This window comes from Cetorhinus maximus, chromosome 14, assembly GCF_964194155.1.
Source record: "Cetorhinus maximus chromosome 14, sCetMax3.hap1.1, whole genome shotgun sequence".
NCBI lineage: Eukaryota > Metazoa > Chordata > Chondrichthyes > Lamniformes > Cetorhinidae > Cetorhinus > Cetorhinus maximus.
In genome coordinates, this window is record NC_135892.1 from 99807177 (window position 1) to 99827130 (window position 19954).

At 42.6% G+C, this 19954-nt stretch overlaps 1 protein-coding gene across 5 annotated transcripts in view; it reads left to right on the forward strand.

Annotated features, from left to right (window-relative positions):
• Positions 1-19954, forward strand: part of ltbp1 (latent transforming growth factor beta binding protein 1) — a 383951-nt gene that overhangs the window by 212310 nt on the left and 151687 nt on the right. For all 5 annotated transcript variants that reach the window (XM_078557330.1, XM_078557333.1, XM_078557331.1 and 2 more), the window contains 3 exons: positions 13229-13251; positions 14968-15058; positions 16161-16259. In XM_078557330.1, coding sequence (XP_078413456.1) covers positions 13229-13251; positions 14968-15058; positions 16161-16259 — 213 coding nt within the window. The remainder of the gene's footprint in view (positions 1-13228; positions 13252-14967; positions 15059-16160; positions 16260-19954) is intronic.

The following is a 19954-nucleotide window of genomic DNA, read 5'->3' on the forward strand; positions in this document are numbered from 1 at the left end:
TCTAGCACTGAATTCTTTTTAAATGTTAGCTCTGTCTCGCCAGACCCACCAATGTAGAGCCTGTGTTGTATTAGTTTTCTTACTCAGTAGGAGTGAGGAATTGGTGAGTAATGTGAGATTTCCAAATTCTGAGCAGCTGACTTGAGTATAAATAATAATGGAACGCTGCATAAAAGAAACCTGAATCCATGAGGTCAAATTGTATGGGCATGTTATTTTCAAAGACCATACTGAGCAGGGAAGCAGGCACGTTATCATGCTTCAAGTCTAATTTCCTCTGCTGGTGTTAACACATTCCTGTAAGATTGCCTTGTCTGCCATTTTGTAGTTCTAGGTAAATGGACACAGATGCAGGATATCTCCAGAACATAACTTTACTTGCACGTTTGCCAGGAAACAGTGAACCATGTTCATGTTCCAGGGTGGAAACTCATTTTCTATAGCCTGTCTCTTGTCGGAGACTGCGTTGATAAACATTTCCCCCGTTTGGTCCCTGGTAAACTAGCTCTGTGTTTTTCAGATAATTATTTTACTCAGGAACAGCCACTGCTGCCACAATAATACATGACAGGTTCTTTATGAATAGACTCTGTAGGATAACTCCAGATGATCTAATTTGCAAAATGCAATGACCCAGTACACCATCCCCACTATTGGTCTTTCTAATGCCATCCTTTAACCTGTTTATTTCGCTCCGTCATAACAGAACACCCTGGAGAGCATTGAAGTAAAGTGCAACTAGTTTAGTTCCCTACAAGCAATGTTTTGACAGTATTCCCTCTTCCATAATAGTGTATAATATGTCTCATCTAGAACTCCTCTTGGTGCTCGTTCTAAGTGTTTTCCTGTACGGAGAGTAATTGGGAGAGTCCAAGGTATTGTCTCGGGGCAAGTTGGTCCCGAATATCTTTATGCTGGGGTGTGCGTTGGCCGCTCATGCCTGACACTACTCTGGCTGCATTATTCTGCTTGCTTTCTGGCACACCTAAGGCCATCTGAGGGCGAGATGGATAAGTCGGATTCTGTGGCCTGTGCTGAGAGGGCAGCAGCAGCGTCTGTACCCGATTACTGGCCACTCACTCAGTGGGATTAGCCTTGAGGTCTCATCTCAGTTTCCTGGACTGGTTCCAGCCACTTTCCAAATGCAGCCTCTGAAAAATGGGCAGGTTAGTTCTTTCCAGTTCCATGACATTAGAGTTGGAGGCATGCCAGCAATAAGTTTTGCCTTGGCCGTGCCAGAGGCAACGGCCTTTTCCTACAATCAGTGAGTGCCTAGTAATAATTGTCCCTACAATCTATTCCAGGCCATTCTGGCTGGAAATTTGCAGGGAATCTCCCAGTGGACCATCTTTTAAATTTGGTAATTGCAATGCTGGCTAGGACCCCATCGTTCTGCATCACCGTGGGACTGGAAGATGGGTTCTATTGTTTTCTGCCTTCATTCTATTCCTGGATTGAATTAATGATATTGTTAATTATTAGTTATTCTAGAATATTTCTTATTCAGATAAAGCAAAACACTAAGGACATTTGTGCACATACTCCTAGTAACCCACTGTAAATCCCTGATCCTTTGGAATGCTCTCTTGCCTTGTGTTTTAGGACTGTTGCTCTCCAGAAATGACCTTTAAAGACTCTAATGTGTGGACAGATCAGGATAACTACAGGTGCAATGCAGAACTGAGCATATGCCATGCGATATTATCATATGAATGCTCAACACATTTGTTTCAAATTTTGCTCTCTGCTGTTTTAACAGAGGTCGTCTACTTTCAATATATCAATGTCGATATTAAAATCCTAGACAGAGGAATTTGCATCAGGTCTTACTGCGATATTGCACTAATAATTGCCAAGATTCTTATCACAAGAAGCAATTTCAGCATGTTTTTTCTACATAAAATCCTTGGCACTTCAATGAGATTGGGCTCAAAGATATTGTGAGCCTTCTCTGCAGTAGTCCACGAGCAAGATCCAAGTTATACTTCCAGTGAAACATTCTGTGCATGAACCTGCCTCCTTTCGTTTAACTAACATGTTAACTGATCCTGTGCAACTGCTGGCTGAAGGCATCAACCTACCTTTGTAACCTCCTCCAGCCAACATCACACCTCGCCTCCTCCACTCTTCGAAGTTTGGGAATTCCTTTCTCATTCTCATTCAGCTCCCCATTCCCTCTCCGACACGCTCAGCTGCACTGTTGGGGGTCGGAGCCTTCAACAATCAGAGCTCTACATTCTCTGGCTGCTGTTTCACAGGTGGACACCCATTAGCCGAATCATGCAGCAGATTCATAACTTTTATTGTTAAACTATAGTTTAGTACAAATACCAGTTTCCACTCTTCCCTCCTGGATCCCCTCCTTCTCCAGTAGCAGCCCCGCTACTGGGGAAAAAAACTCAGCTCTTAACTACAGGCGTCAATGAACATCACCCGCTCTAAACTCACTTAGAAGCTTTCCTGGTTTACTTTTAAAGGGACCTGCATGTCTAACGTCATCAACTGCAAGGTTTCTCAAAGTCTACCTCTAGACATATCTTCACCCACTTCGTTTCTTCCCAGTTCCTGCTTGATCTCCTTTACATCACCCACCCCCTTAATGTAGTGCCCAGGGACATGCCGCTACATTAAAGGCGCTCTATAGGTGTGGGTTGTTGCAATCCCATGTGATGATAGATGAACATCTGCTTCTAAATGTAAAACCTGTAATACTTTGATAATTATGAAAGGGTAAGATTCTAAACCTGGAATATAATTGTATGGGCAGCTGCAACCTTTAAAATGAAATCAAAAATCCCATAGACATATAAAATAATGAAAGTTTGATGTTTTAGGTGGGCGCACAGGAATCCAGTGGCCCAGGCTAATGCTCTGGAGAACATGGGTTCAAATCCCAGCACGGCAGCTTGTGGAATTTAAATTCAATGAATTAATAAATCTGGAATTAAAAAAAGCTAGTCTCAGTCATCGTGAACGTTCAGCATCCTCAGTCATATAGATTCATTAAAGGAGAAATTTTTCCCCTGTTATTTCAGGGAAAAGAGATCTGCGTCCCTTTTGCCAAGCAGTCCACAGGGCTGATTTTACTGGAAATGTTAAGTGTTTGAAAGTACTGAACACAAGTTTGCACTGTAAAAGACTGCATGGTCTCTCGTGGCTTAGAGCTGTCCCAGTCTTTCCATCAATCAGGTGCAAATTTAGATGCTGCATGATGTTTACCTTCTTGTCTGGGTTCCAATTTGGAAAATGCCGCCGTCTTTTTGGCACGATACTTACTTTCTTACTGAAGCTACAAAATGTAACAATCAGGCAGACTGTTCAACGAAGAAAGCTCCGGTGAAATATTAATTGGAGATGAGAATTCCAAGAGGATCAAGTCTGTTAATGTGTCGGTTGATGCAATCAACAGTTGTTAGGAGGACAGTTTAGGATTTGACCAGCAAGTAGATCTTTCACGCAACAACAATGATTAATATTGTGTGGATATTGTGGAGAAAATGGCTGAAACTGCCTTTGCTTTTGAATATGTGGTTTCTCCTCAAAAGGAAACATGATCAAAATCAACCTGCACTGCTAATTATTTTGTCCCTAATTTCGTCCCATCCCTCCCCTCACAGATGCTGGTGAATGGTTGTACAGTAGCTACTCCCCGCCTGTATTTTGTCTCAGCACCAATTCTCCATCTGTGAACCCAGACAATGAGTGGCGATGGAGGGGGTGTAATCACCAACTTGAAGTTAGTACGCCACTCGCCTCAGCCTGTTTCTCCCAACTCCAACCCTGCATCTCGTGCAGGCACCAGAGATTGCCCAACATGCTGCTTTTTGTCCTAATGGCAGCATAGTGGTGCCCTGAATCCTCCACCACCACTGCTGAGAGAGCGCTATGTAAACTTGTTATACATTGTGCACATATACCCTCTTTGGGCCAACCAGTGGGCTGCTCAACAATAGGAGGGTGGTGGACCATCAAACTCTTTCGAGTTATCAACAGTCACAGATTGCAACTCTTTCGAGTACAATCACAGTTCTTGGCTTTCCAGGAGTGGGACATGAACCCTCAACCCTCTGATTCAAAGGCGAGGGTGCTATGAACTGAGCCACAGCTGACACCTCCTGGTGGACCATCAAAGCTGCACTTGATCCAGTCTTCACCCTATCAGGGGTCTAACCTGAGGCCTTGTTGATCTTTACGACTTATTAGCAGATCAATTGGCACATTTTCCCCTCTGAGCTCTTACTCACAAAGGGTAGAGGGGGGAAAATAAATAAGCTGTTGTTTCATAATGAGTTTCAGTATGCATAAATAAGCATAGTTCCTGTACATGATTAATGGTGCAAGTGAACATTGCGTACCTCTGATCAGGATGTGTGACATTCAGCAAGTGTTTCTGATCACACTTTTGGTTATGGTTGTCTGAGTTGAATACACCCCCAATCTACTGATTGTGCATGCTACCTCAGCTCCCTCATATCAGTAGGTGGTGGTAGTAACTAGCTGCCAAGTTATTAGAGTCTCTCAGAAGCCACAAATTTGTGAAAAGGCAAATCACCTGTGACAAATTTAGTGCATAACTAGCTAACAGGATGTATTGATAGGGACAGACTTGCATTTGTATAGCGTCCTTTAGAACCTTAGGATATCCCAAAGCTCTTTTTTAAAATTCATTTACAGGATGTTGGCATCGCTGGCTGGGCAAGCATTTATTGCCCATCCCTAATTGCCCTTGAGAAGATGGTGATGAGCTGCCTTCTTGAACTGCTGCAGACCATGTGTTGTAGGTACACCCACAGTGCTGTTAGGGAGGGAGTTCAAGGATTTTGACCCAGCAGCAGTGAAGGAACGGTGATATGTTTCCAAGTCAGAATGGTGAGTGGCTTGGAGGGAAGCTTCCAGGTGGTGGTGGTCCCATGTATCTACTGCCCTTGTCCTTCTAGATGGTAGTGGTCATGGGTTTGGGAGGTGCTGCCTAAGGAGCCTTGGTGAGTTTCTGCAGTGCATCTTGTAGATGGTACACACTGCTGCCAGTGTGCGTCGGTGGTGGAGGGAGTGAACATTTATGAAAGGGGTGCCAATCAAGTGGCATTTGATTGTCCTGGATGGTGTCAAGCTACTTGAGTGTAGTAGGAGCTGCACTCATCCAGACAAGTGGGGAGTATTCCATCACACTCCTGACTTGTGCCTTGTAGATGGTGGACAGGCTTTGGGGAGTCAGGAGGTGAGTTACTTGTCACAGGATTCCTAGCCTCTGACCTGTTCTTGTAGCCACAGTATTTATATGGCTAGTCCAGTTCAGTTTCTGGTCAATGGTAATCCCCAGGATGCTGATAGTGGGGGTTTCAATGATGGTAATGCCATTGAATGTCAAGGAGCAATGGTTAGATTCTCTCTTGTTGGAGATGGTCATTGTTTTGCACTTGTTGAATGTTACTTGCCATTTGTCAGCCCAAACTTGGATAATGCCCAGATTTCTTGGTGAATTTGGACATGGAATGCTTCAGATCTGAGAAACTGCAAATGGTGCTGAACATTGTGCAATCACCAGCAAACATCCCCACTTCTGACCTTACGATGGAAAGAAGTCATTGATGAAGCAGCTGAAGATGGTTGGGCCTAGGACACTACCTTGAGGAGCTCCTGCAGTGATTCCCTGGAACTGAGACGATTGACCTCCAACAATCACAACCATCTTCCTTTGTGCTATGTATGACTCCAACCAGTGGAGAGTTTTCCTCCAATTCCCGTTGACTCCAGTTTTGCTAGGGGTCCTTGGTGCCACACTCAGTCAAATACTGCCTTGATGTCCGTCACTTTTACCTCACCTCTGGGGTTCAGCTCTTTTGTCTATGGTTGAACCAAGTCTGTAACGAGGCCAGAAGCTGAGTAACCCTGGCAGAACCCAAATTGTGCGTCAGTGAGCAGGTTATTGCTAAGCAAGTGCCACTTTTTAGCACTGTTGATGACCACATCCATCACTTTACTGATGATGGAGAGTAGACTGATGGGGTGGTGATTGGCCGGGTTGGATTTGTCCTGCTTTAATGTGTACAGGACAAACCTGGGCAATTTTCCATGTTGCTGGGTAGCTGCCAGTCTTGTAGCTGTAGTGGAACAGCTTGGCTAGGAGCACAGCCAGTGAAATGTTTTTTTTGAAGTGTTGTACATTGTTGTAATGTAGGAGACGTGGCAGCCAGTTTGTGCACAACAAGCTCCCACAAACAACATTGCGAAAGTGACCAGATAATCTGTTTTTCATGATGATGTTTGAGGGATAAGTGTTGGGCTGAACACCTGAAGGATTCCCCTGCTCATCTTCAAAATAGGATTCCGAGATCCTTTCAATCTACCCAAATGATGTGGATGTTGCATATATGAATTTTCAAAAGGCGATTGATGAAGGTTGACCAGGGACTTAATGATAAACACAAAGTGCAGTAAATGAAATATGATGGTTTGATTAGGAATTTCGCTAAAGGACAGAAAAATGTGGTTAATGGATGCTTTTCAAGATTGGAGACATTTAAACAATGGTGTCACCCAGGGGTAAATGTTGCTCTTTTGCTTTGGTTGTGATGGCATCGAGACTAACACCCGTATTCCGTCCACATTTTATGAAATGTGGTTGACGATGTGATAATGACCAGATCACTTGCTTTTGTGACGTTGACTGAGGGATAGATATTGGCCAGGACATCAGGGATAACCCCCCTGCTTCTCTTTGAAATAGTGCCATGGGATCTTTTACATCCACCTGAGCAAGCAGATGGGACCTTGGATTAACATCTCGTTTGAAAGACAGCACCTCTGACAGTGCAGTGCTCCTTCAGCACTGCCTGGATTCTCAGCGTTGGTTTTATGTGCTGAAACCGGGGAGTGGGACCTGAAACCAGAACTTTGTGATTCAGAAGAAACTGCTACCAACTGAGCCACAGTTGATACTGTATTCTCTAATTAGCTGGTCTTCTTTTCTCACTATCTACAAGTGGTCTGGACTTAGATATAAGGGACACAATATCAAAATTTGCAAAGGAGACCAGGATAGGAAGTGTGGTTAGGGTGACTCAGTGACTTCAGGCAAAACGTAAAACCAAAGCAGGTTATTAATAAGAGCAGAAAGATATTAGATGGGATTGGGTGGAGAGAAATGTCAGGTGGTATGTTGTGCGAGTAAGAAGGGGAGGTTATAAACACAAAGTGGTAAAATTTTAAAAGCAGAGACTTAAGGATTTAAATACCTAAATTTTAAAAGTGAGAAATAAAATTGTAAGATAATGTTTGAGTATCTGATAAATAGGAGTACAGAGAACAAAATAAACCTATAAACTCATTGATTAGGTTTTAGTTTGAATATTGTGCCCATTTTTGGGGCCATACTTTATAAAAGGGCATGAAAATCACAGGGGTACAGAGGAGATTTACTGAGATGGTAACAAGGACAACAAGAGTCTTTGGTTATAAGTTCAAACTTGATCAGAGATGATTACAAGGAGATCTGATAGTCATGTTCAAAATAATGAATGGTTTTAATCATATAAATCATGAAAAAACTATTTCCACTGGTAAATGAGTTTATAACTAAAAAGCATAAATTCAAGATTAACATCAAAAAATCAAAGGGAGAGATTAGGAGAATTTTCTTTGTACACTGAATTGTTAAGACGCAGATTGACTTGTCGGGAAAAGAGTTTACTATTAAAAAAATGCTGAAGGGGATGAGGATAGGATGGGGAAATGGGATTAAATGGCTAACCCATTCAGAAAGCCAGCACAGAACTGATGGGCCAAATGGCCCTCTGCACCGTAAAATGACGTGATTCTTTGTCGTATTAACATTTATTTTGAAAACCAGTTTTATTGATGACCATTCAGAATTAAAAATAAACACAGAATACGTTACTGGGATTGAAATATGTATTTTTTTCATTCATGACTCCTCTTCTGAAGTTGGAATATGAATGCTGGGATACATTTCGGGCCAGCCCTCTTTTCTGTCATAACCAGCCATGCATCAGGCCTGATGGACAGTGCAATCTGTGGGATATTCTACCTTGGGAATTTTGATCAATCTTTAGTCTATTGTAAGATCTGAGCATTTTGTTATATCGCCCTCTCCATTGCCTGCTCTTTTGGGGAGGTGTAAATAAAGTTAATTCAATAATGGCTGCCTGCTGTGGGTCCACATGTTAATCTTAGTGCAAAGACGACAGAAAGATAGTGACAAGGCCCACCCACCCGTGCCCCCTCCTCACTGCTTTCACAGGTTTACCAGCAACTCCTGCCTGCTCCCCATGCCAAAGTATTCCTTGGCCAGGATATTTAGGTTGGCGAGCGGGGACGGGGCCTGCTCGCCGACGCGTAAAATGATGTGGGATGATGTCGGGCAGACCTCCCGATGTCACCCCACGTCATTTCAATTTTCACGTCGGCGGGGGCGCAGGCGAATCAGTTGTGCACCCACCAAACTGTCAACGGCCAATTGAGGCCATTTAAAAACTCATTCAAGTAATTAATGGACCTGCCCGTCCAACCTTAAGGTTGGACTCATTATGGCACGACCAAGAATGAAATGGCACTGAGAATTATGATCTGTCACAGGAAGCTGTTGCCAAGCGAGACTGTTGTAGATTACACTCTTGAATTAAAGAAACTCTCTCGTCACTGTGGATATGGCGCAATCTTAGAAATCCACCTTAGAGACACATTCGTAGGTGGCTTAAAGACCAATAAAATCCAGGCCAAGGTTTTGAGCAAAGGCAATGAGTTGATGTGGGAGGAGGTCTGTGTGAAGAGACTGCAGCCATGGAAATAGCAGAAAGGGATAGTCGCAAATTGCAAGAGAGTTCTTTTCCTGAGCCAGAAGGGGAAGTCCACCAAATTACAGCAGGATCCAGCTCATGGCACCAAGTTCACAGTCACAGAGTCAGAAATTTAGATGCTACCATTGCCATGGTAGCTACTAACCCATTTAAATGCCCCTATTTCTGGTCAAAGTGCTATGCCTGGGGGCAAGTCAGTCATATCCTGAGGAGGAGCAGAGGAAACAGTAATGCTCCAGGTTGTGGTAAAGCTCCAGGTCACAGCCATGCATCAGCTTGAGGTCATGGTAAATCTACAGCTAGTTCAGGAGTCTGGGAGTCCTCGAACGCGTGTATGATGGGAAGTGGAAATAGAAGTTGATGTCGGTGAGCAGGGAGATTAAGAGTTATACTCAGTTGGACAGCAAGAAAAACAGCACATGGAAGCTGAGGTTGAAAGGGTTGCAGATACAATTCCAGATCCCACAGGAGACATGAAAGCCAGAGATTCACAACTTACTTTCATCATTGATACAGCTGTGGCCATGTCTGTTATCTAGGAAAAAGAGTACAAGAAATCTCTGAGTCACATCACATTATGCAAAACTCATGTGAAACTGACCAGTTATTCCAGTAACAGTATTGCAGTGTTAGTTGAAGTCAGTGTTAGGGTGGAATATGATGATAATATGATCCTGTTACTTGCCATTGGTAGTAGTAGGATGGAACAAAGTCTCCCTGATGGGAAGGGCTGAGTTATTTACAGTAGGGGCCAGTAAGAGGATGTCTGGCATTGAGAAAGTGCTAAGAGAGCACAAAGTAGTCTTTGAGCAAGGAGGATAAAATTAGGCATCACAAGGCTGAAGTCAAGATAAAGGACAATATACAGCTGACATTTTTCAAGGTTAGGCCATTGCCTTATGTGTAGGTAGAAGTGGTATGTAAAGAGCTTAATAGACTAGAAAGAACAGGGACAATTAAGAAGGTGAAAAGCAGTGAATGGGCCACACCCATTGTGGTAGTTCAAAAAGAAAGGTCTGTTTGGATTTGTGGGGACTATAAGCAAACAGTAAACTAGGTGATTGAGGATGAAACTTACCCACTGCCCAGCAGTTAAGATTTTGTTTTCTAAATTAGCTAATGGGAAGATGTTCAGTGTTAATAGGATCCAAGCCGGGTGGTGAAGCCAAAACCAAGACACAGACCTTCTTCATCGAGAGAGTTTATTGACTTGTTCAGCCTCACAGTTCTCGTCCCACTCAAACCAGTGTACCAGCTATCCGCTATTTATATGTGCTCAAAGATAATTCATACCCATCACCTGTTTCTCTTAACCTTAACAATGTAATTGACATGACATTAATGTTCAGTAAGACAGATTTATCAAATGCATATTTACAATTAGAATTAACTGACAAGAGTAAGGGACTGCTCACCATTCATACGTACAAAGGGTTGTAACAGTAGGAAAGGTTGCCATTTGGGGTGTCTACTGCTCCTGCAACGCTCCAGAGCATCATGCATCAGGTACTAAGTGGGATGAAAGGAGTGTGCTACTTCTTAGATGACCATTCTAGTGAGCAGTAAGACAGTGGAACCGCACATTGTCAGGTTGAACAAAGCTCTAGATCGACTTCAAGAGTATGACATCAAAGCTAAAAAGCACAAATGTTTTTTCATGGTGTCAAGTGTAACATATCTGCATCACCAAATAGATGGTGAAGGTACCCATTTAAAGCAGCAGAAGGTTGAGAGGATTTTGAAAGCAAAGAGACCAGAGAACAGAGAAGAACTTAGAACATTCATAGGGATTGTTGTGTATTATTCTAAGTTCACCCCTGACTTAGCTAATACATTCACTTCACTGTATCACCTGCTCAATGTTGGTATAGATTGGGAGTGGTCTGTGGAGTGTCAAAGCATTGGAAGAAGTGAAGAAAGTACTTAGTGCAGCTGTTTTGACCCACTATGATCCCAGGAAAGAATTGCTTTTTTACATGCGATGCTTCACCACAGGGGTGAGGTGTGGCATTGTAATGGAAGACAGTGTGGAGGAGGCTGTAACATATACTTCACATACTTTAATGAAGTCAGAGCAAAATTACTCACAGGTTGAAAAAGAGGCATTAGCGATCAAATATGTTCTTAATAAATACCACAACTACTTAAACTGTAGGAAGTTCATTTTGGTAACTGATGACCAAGCCCTTACAATCATATTTGGTTCCAAGTAGGGTGTGCCATCCCTAGCAGCAGCATGGTTTCAGAGATGGGCTTTGGTTTTGATGATCCATCAGCATGATATTAAATGTCATAAGTCAGCAGATCATGCAAATGCGGATGTTCAAGAATTCCTGTGAGGAGTGATTCATTTTTGGCCACTGAGTTACCTGTGAATTACTTTAAATACTCAAATGACATGCCAATATCTGCCAGAGAAATTAGTGAAGAAACTCATAAGGATGTGGTGTTCAGTAAAGTGCTCAATTATATCTTGAATGGCCAGCCTAAAGAGTGTGATGATGAAAAATTGCAGGAGTATTTCACACGCGGAAATGAACTGAGTGTAGATCAAGGGTTTTAAGAGTCATTATTCCACCAAGGTTTAGAGCGAAATTGTTAGAGGAACTTCATCAACAGCACACAGAGCTGGTCCATATGAAAGCAGTAGCAAGGAACTATTTTTGGTATCCAAAGGTGGATGGATATATTGAAGAATTGGTGAAAAGTTGTGAAATGTACCTCAGAATGATCCAATCAAGGTTCCTTTTATTCCATGGTCAGACACAGGGGAACCATCAGAATGAGTGCATGTCAATTTCTTTGAAGTGGACGGGAAAGAGTTACCTTGTTTTGGTTAATAGATTTAGCAAGTGGATAACTGTTGACCCTATGCCCAATACCCAAGCGCCAAAACTATTAGGGTTTTGAGAAATTGGTTTGCAATTAATGGGTTGCCAGGGGTGTTGATGTCTGATAATGGTCCACAGTTTATGTCAGAAGAGTTTGAAATATATTTGAGTGAGAGGTGAGTCAAACACACTCTTAATACCACCATATCACCCAGCATCGAATGGTGGTGCAAGAAGAAGTTTACAGATTGTGAAGAGGTCTTTGCAGAAATATGTGCTCGGTGACAAGCTAGGCAGTAATTTCCATTGTTTCTCTTCGATGCAGGTTAGACAATTTTCTGTTCTTTTACAGAATAACCCCACAGTCTACAACCAGGTTGCTCACCTTATGAGTTTACACATGATCCTAGGACAAGGTTTAATTTCATAATCTGACGTCAATGACAAAGTAAGAGAAAAGCAAAGACAGAGTGAAGATGAATCATGATACACCAGGCATGGAACGTAGAGAGTTTGGTGCTGGCCAGAAGGTCATGGTGAAAAACCAGCAAGGTGATCAGGAGAAGTGTGTGATTGGAATTGTTATAAAGAGACTAGGTGCATTCTTATATCTAGTGAAGATTGGAGAGAGATTTTGTCAGTGTCATGTAGATCATTTGCTTGAAAGAGGAAATCTGATAAAGGGAGAGCATGATAAACCTCCTATAATCCAAATACCTGTTAAAGCCCAAAGTCAGAAAGAAAGTGGAAGTTGAAAATAAACTGAAATTTTGCCAATATTACAGAATACACCGGTACTGAAAAGTGAGTCAGGATCTTTGATTAAGACAAATCGATCGATGTCACAGTCCCAATCATTGGTAGTCGTAATCAAAGTTCAGATCTGACACAGTCGGAGATGTTGACAGCAAATTCAAGCCAATGGAGATGGAAGGAGATAATCAGATAGAAAGAGAAAGAAGCCAGATAAGTTATGTAGTGTGAGGAAGAAGAAATAAATTGGGTTTTTTTCCCATTATTTGTTGTTAAATGAAGATATTTTTGTTAAACACATACGGATGTTAAGGAAAAACAGTTTTTTCTTATGTGTAAGTTGCTCTGTAAGTATCGGTCATATATGTTTTGGTTGTGATTACAGTAAAAGCAAATATGCAACCCAACCTATTAAATTTCAAATATTATTGTGCTGGTTTAGTCACATTTACCATTTTACATTTTAATGTATAAGTTATTTCTTTTAAGTGGGGACGGAATGTAGTATATTGCAAGATCAACAATTTTGTTATATTGTCCTTTCTGCTAACCTCTCTGTTGTAGAGGTGTAAATAAAGTTAGTTCAGTAACGGCTGCCTGCTGTGGGTCCATGTGTAAGTTTTACTCAGTGCAATACACACACAATCCAAATGAACTCAACTTTTTGCTATATTTTTCCAAGTTTTCGAAAATCTTGCATTTGTTCCCACATATAACATTTAATTTTCTACAACCTTGAATCACTGCCTTTATATACATGTGCTAATGTGAAAAAAATCAGTTCAATTTTCCAGCATTAACCTATTTTTTAAAATCTTTTTATTCCAGTGGCCACCAGCATGCCTGAACAGGTAGGTTATAAATCTGTCTTCATATGACTATACTACAATAATTGGAATTACAGGTTGTTCAAGATGAATGTTTCAGCTCTGTAAAGGTGTCAGCAATGCTGAGTATGTAGTACAGGCATGGAGATGTGTCCAGCCCATTCTAGAAGCAGGGTGCCAGAGGTGACCTTGATGAAGCCAGGGTCAACATGTCTCCCAGATGGACTGAGGTTTACAGCTATCCAGCAGACTGAGAGTGGGAGGGAGTGTGTGGCTGAGAGTCATGTGGATAGACATTGCAGAAGTACGCTAAGTCTAACCTTTCTTAATCTATTAGCTGGTAAGATTGAAATAGCATACCACATGGCTCAAGAGGCTGAATGGCCTACTCCTGCTCCTAATTTGTATATCTCACAGAAATATAAGCACTGATCTTCCAGCCCGTAGTGTTGCCATGGCAGTCACTGCTGACTGGGGTTAGAAGTGTGCCCTTAGCCTTTTTCACTGGGGTAGTAGGGGGAGTGTGGCTTGGAGGGGGAGGTTTAGTTTTAAATGAAGTTTTAGGCCTATTGGAACAGCTCCCGCTGTTAATCACTGTCAACCCGGGTCCTATATCTGCGATTAATAATGGGAGTATCCTGGGGTAAATTACTGGGTAAGTTCCAAGCATCAAGCACAAGTCTAAGGTCAGTGTTGGAGACATTCTCAGAAGGCCCCAGGCAGTGTAATTCTGCCCATGGAAAGTTTTGACTTCCCAGGTTTGTGTGCGGTTCGGGACTTCCTTTGGGTCTCAACATTTGCCACTGCTGCCATCAGAAAATCCGGGCCATTGATATTCTTCCCTGAAACATTCAGGCACACCGAGCTAATGAACTTCTGATACAGGTTTACATTGCACCAATCAGAAAACCGGGGGGTGACACAAAACATTACCATAGTTCAAGGCATCCCTGACATCTATGAAACTAACCACTGTAAATTTAAGAGAAGCTGTTGGTTTATTGAATAAATGCTGAAAAATATTTGAAATGTTCTCTGGTTTGTCCTTGAATCCCATGGGTTATGATCACTAATTGGCGTTCTGATTGTATCCAATTTTATGAAATAAAAACACTGTGACTACCTTTAAGCCACATTAGTTCACACAGTTCAGTTCAGAAGCGCTAATTTGTTAACTCTGGATTGCAGAGTGGAAATGTCCAAGCTAATCTTCATTACCAACCCTGCAGGTGATTTTTGTGTCCTGTGCAGTTTATGTAAGAGGGGATAGAGAGAGACTGGTGAAAGAGGAGATAGAGAAAGAACTGGTGAAAGAGGAGATAGATTGGTGAAAGGGGGATAGAGAGATTGGTGAAAGAGGGGATAGAAAGACTGGTGAAAAAGAAAGTAGCGAGACAGGTGTGGTGGTGACAGAAATTAAGTAGGATACAGAAGGGCAGGGAGCGAGAGATGGACAAACATGAGTAGGAGGAAATAGAGGAGGAGAGCAGGACAGAGGCAAAGGAGATGCCAATGTCATTGTCCGAGGATTCCAAAAAAAAAAAGATTGGGACATGAAGGGAGCATTTAATCATGGTAGTGCTTGACCTTAAGAATGGTTTATTCAGGTATGGTAATCACTGGTTGTGTCAGGGTTCCAACTTAATACTACAAAAATATTGTGTTTTTGGTGCTAATGTTTCATCAAAATTTGTCTGCTCTCAAAGTGGAAACAAAATGTAATCCTTTCATTGAATTTAGGAACTTGAAAAAGACAAGCGTGTCGTGGAATCTGGCCTGCCCCAGCTATCTCCCAGTATTACCACCATCCAGATAAACTCTGGCTTCCCTGGTATGTACTCTTTATATCACAACCAACTATACATTGATTTTTTCCCCCCCTCTGTTTGCAGCTGTAGCAACAGTAGATATAACTGTGGTTCTATTTCTGGTTTGTTAGATGCATGTAACTTTACCGTGTCTGTTGCTGTGTTTCAGTTAGATGTTGATCTGCCTTTTGACCCCCGCCAGGGCTGTGAAAATAACTTGCAGTTCTACTTTTGAATTTGAAGGAGTTACTAGTTCAAATAATTTCCCGATTTTAACAGGACGAGCTGAGCGGGGAAAGTTCCTTTCCTCTGCCCTCTGCAAATGCTCTTCCCCTACATCTCCCCTGGGAGGACAGCCCAGCCCAGCCCTTGGACATTGTGGGTGCTACCAACATCATTTCTAACATTCGTTTTTGGAATGTGAGGGTCGCTGGCTAGGCCAGCGTTTGTTGCCAATCCCTAATTGCCCTTGAGAAGGCGGTGGTGAGCTGCCTTTTTGAACTGCTGCAGTTCATGTGGTGTAGGTACACCCACAGCGCTTTGTTTCCCCTGTGACAGTTTGACGGCTTGGAAGGCCATTTCAGAAGATAGTTAAGAGTCAATCACATTGCTGGGTCTGGGGTTTCATGTAGGCCAGACTGCACAAGGAGAGCGGATTCCCCTCTCTGAAGGGGATTAGAAAATCAGAAGGGTTTTTATGACAATCCAGTTGTCTCATGATCATTATTACCGAGACCTTTTTTTATTCCAGATTTATTAACCAGCTGCCCCGTCTCTGGACTATTAGTCTGGGGGCTCTGGATTACTAGTCCAGCAACATTACCACTATGTCACTATTCCCATCCTTGGCCCTGACCTGATTTGTTCCACATTGTAGGGAGACCTCTCTCCCTACGTTATTTTTCTTTTGTCACCCACCATGCCATTATAGGACTGATTGGTGAACCTGTTTAAAAAAAAAAGCCACAGTAGCAATGCCCATTGAAACTGAGATTTGAACCCTCCATCCAGTGTTGATTCAGCTGCCTTTGGAGAAATTAAGCTACGTTTAATGTGTAAAAAAAAAAAATGCTGCACTACTTTTGTTTCCGTCATTCAGATCTTTTTGCTCTTATTTAATAACAGAAGTGGTAGAGAAAACGTCCCCCCCAAACCCGGTCCACATTGCCCCGGATGTGTCCACTTCCAGCTTGACTCATTTCATTGCGTCTACTCAAGTTGCAGGTACAGTAAACATGAGCGGTGAGAATTTTCTCCTGATCGACTGCCATAACTTTCAGCGGTAGACTCCAAATAAACTGGGGTTCCCACTTATCTTCTGCCCTAAGCTACGGCGGCAGAAGCCGTGAAGGATTTGTCCAGTGGAGGTCCTTTGCATTGGAACTTCAAACAGCTAAATAAGCAAGGTGACTTCTTTTGTCAGCCCCAGTTTAGGCCATTTATCCTTTATGTTGTCCTGATTGATTCACTTCTGCAAACATTCCAAGTTTACCAGAGAGAAAAGTGATCTGGTGATACTGCGGGATTTATAAAGGGTAAGAGACTTTCGGAAAAGGAGAAAGGCCATTAAAATGAGGAAGCTTGTCTCTTTTGACTTAAAGCCCCTGCACAGTATCCTTCATCTGCTTTCCACCATATTCCTCAATTCTATCCTTCTTAGAAACATACCTAATTCTTTCCTGACTGTATTTGATCTGCTTCAACATTCACACCTGGTAACTCACTGACAAATCTATTACCCATTGGATTAAAGAGTTCAGCCTGGCTCCCTTCTTTGTGCTAACTTCCTAATCTTTAACCTTTGTTCTCAGTATTTCAACCTTTTACAGAGTGAAGAATGTGCTTGATTATATGAATCGCAAAATAACATGTTACCTTTTGCAAATATTCAGTGAATGAAGTGAAGCTGGCCATTTTGCTTAGGGTGTAAGCTAATGACTTAGGTAATTAGCCGAAGACAACAAAGGATCATGGGCATGTCTTTCCATGAGAGAGAGAGAACAATTGGTTATATATAGCTTATGGGGGGCACCACTCAACAAGCATGGGGCAAAGTGAGGAGGCAGGCCTCCAAGAGCTACCACAGCCAGTATGAGGATTGAGCCTGAGCTGTTGGTATCATCCTGCATCACACCCTAACCATCTAGCCAACTGAGCTAACCAACCCCCCATTCCACCATTCCATGATGCCATGACCAAACACATCTTTCCTTCACACCCCCTGTCGGCATTCCGTAGGGACCATTACCTCCAGGACACCCTGGTCCACTCCTCCATCACCCCCTACATCTCAACCCCCTCCCACGGCACCTTCCCATGCAACCGCAGGAGGTGCAACACCTGCCCCTTTACTTCCCCTCTCCTCACCGTCCAAGGGCCCAAACACTCCTTTCAAGTGAAGTAGCACTTCCCTCAATTTAGTCTACTGTATTCGCTGCTCCCAATGCGGTCTCCTCTACATTGGAGAGACCAAACGCAGACTGGGTGACCGCTTTGCAGAACACCTTCGGTCTGTCCGCAAGCATGACCCAGACCTCCCTGTCGCTTGCCATTTCAACACACCACCCTGCTCTCATGCCCACATGTTTGTCCTTGGCCTGCTGCAGTGTTCCAGTGAAGCTCAACGCAAACTGGAGGAACAGCACCTCATCTCCCGATTAGGCACTTTACAGCCTTCCGGACTGAATATTGAGTTCAACAACTTCGGATCATGAACTCTCGCCTCCATCCCCACCCCCTTTCCAATCCCCCTTTTTCCTAATAATTTATAATTTTTTAAATGTATATTTCTTTTCCCACCTACTTCTATTGTTTTTAAATTTATTTTCATCCATTGTTTTATCTCCACCTTTTAGCCTATTTCGATCCCTTCCCCCCCTACCCCACCCCCACTAGGGCCATCTGTCACTTGCTTGTCCTGCTTTCTACCCTTAATGTCACCATTAGCACATTCCTTAGCTAATATCACCACCGTCAACACCCCTTTGTCCTTTTGTCTATGACATCTTTGGCCATCTCTTCTTTGCCTCCACCTATCACTGACCCTCTATCCAGCTCTACCTGTCCCACCCACCTCAAACAGCTTATGTTTCACCTCATTTCTATTTTTCTTTACTTCTGATGAAGAGTCATACAGACTCAAAACGTTGACTGTGTTCCTCTCTGCAGATGCTGTCAGACCTGCTGAGTTTTTCCAGCTATTTTTGTTTTTGTCCCCAGTTCCACCAACTGCCACAGTGGGTTTTGAACCCATGCCCCAAAACCACCACCCCACCCCCCCACCCCCACCAAACCCAAAACATTAGTATGGGCCTCTGGATTACTAGTCCTGTGACATTCCCACTCCTCAGCGAGCCAATGACTTGAGTTGCTGTATTCTCAGGAAATCTCCCTCCAACCCCTGTATGAAACATCATTAAAATGGCATTGGTGCGCGTGTGTTATTTGAGAATGCTGAAGGCACATCAGATTGCTGTGCGCTTATTTGATCGGTACACTTCTCCCTCCCACACCGCCGGTATTTGGATGCACTAATATATTATTCAGTTTTATGTAACTGGTAAATAGGTAAGCTCATGTCATGCTGTGAAGGATTATAACTTTAATAAGTTTGTAATTAAAAATAGGACATTCAGAAAGCAATGAAGTACCTCTGCAACGTTCTGGCAAAAATTGTGACTTGTTAGAAAAACACACAACATATGATAGTGCCGATCAAAGTGGCTTCCAAATAAACTCTAGGGTTATATCATTTTTCCAGAACTGACTTACTACAATGGATACTTACAAAATTCTTATGGGGGAGAGACGGTGGATGTAGATAAGATGTTTCCCCTGGCTGGTGAGTCTAAAACCAGGGGACATAATCTCAGAATAAGGGGTAGGCCATTTAAGACGGAGATGAGGAGGAACTTCTTCGCTCAGATGGTGATGAATCTTTCGAATTCTCTACACCAGCGGGCCGTGGATAAGCTCAATCATTCAGCATGTTCATGACAGAAATCGATCGATTTCTGGAGACCAATGACAACAAGGGATATGGAGGTAGTACGGGAAAGTGGCAGTGAGGCAGATGATCAGCCATGATCTAACTGAATAGCGGAGCAGGCTCGATGGGCTGAATGGCCTACTCCTGTTCCAATGTTCCTATGATACGATTTTTCACTTCCCAGTTATTTTAGTGAATGTCAGTGATGTGAGTTGTAAAGATCTTAAGATGTGACTAAAGTGAACAAATGGTTTCTTCTTAACTCTGAACCCTCGTAGAAGCCCTCGCTATGTGGGCTTTTAAAAATAGTCCGATTTACTTTTGAAGCGACTGGGGCATCTGAGTGTTACAGCTTCCATCATTGTCCCTCTGCAGCTAAACAGGTGAAGGATGTTTAAAGCAAGTCTGACTCTATAACAGGAAACAGGATTACTAAAGTAATCAAATTGGTTCAGTGGATTTGGTTTCCTATTAAACATCCTCAGTGGTGTTTATTTAAAGATTAGGTTGAGTTTTACAAAGGTTCCTTCTGTAATTAGGTGTATTGCTGTGTTTGCAAATGCTCTTGTCTAGTAAAGTTAAAACTCGAGACAGCTGTGATGAGGACATTGTAGGGTACAGTAAGAACAGGATTATTGCTGGACGTGACAGTTTTGGCTTTGTGAAATATTCCCAGATTGCAGAAACAACTGCAGTTTGACATGTCGAGATTGGAGACTTATTCTGTTTACTACGTCAGTTGTTGATCCTAAACAGCTGATTTCTCATCTACATGTTATCTATCAACAACATCAGCCGAAAACACAGCATCAGTTTCCTAAGTAAGCTGACAACACCCAGTTCAAACTTAGCACTATCCCTCTTGATGCTTCCACTGTCTTTAAATTGTCACAGTACTTGTCCGACATCCAGTATGGCATGAGCAGAAATT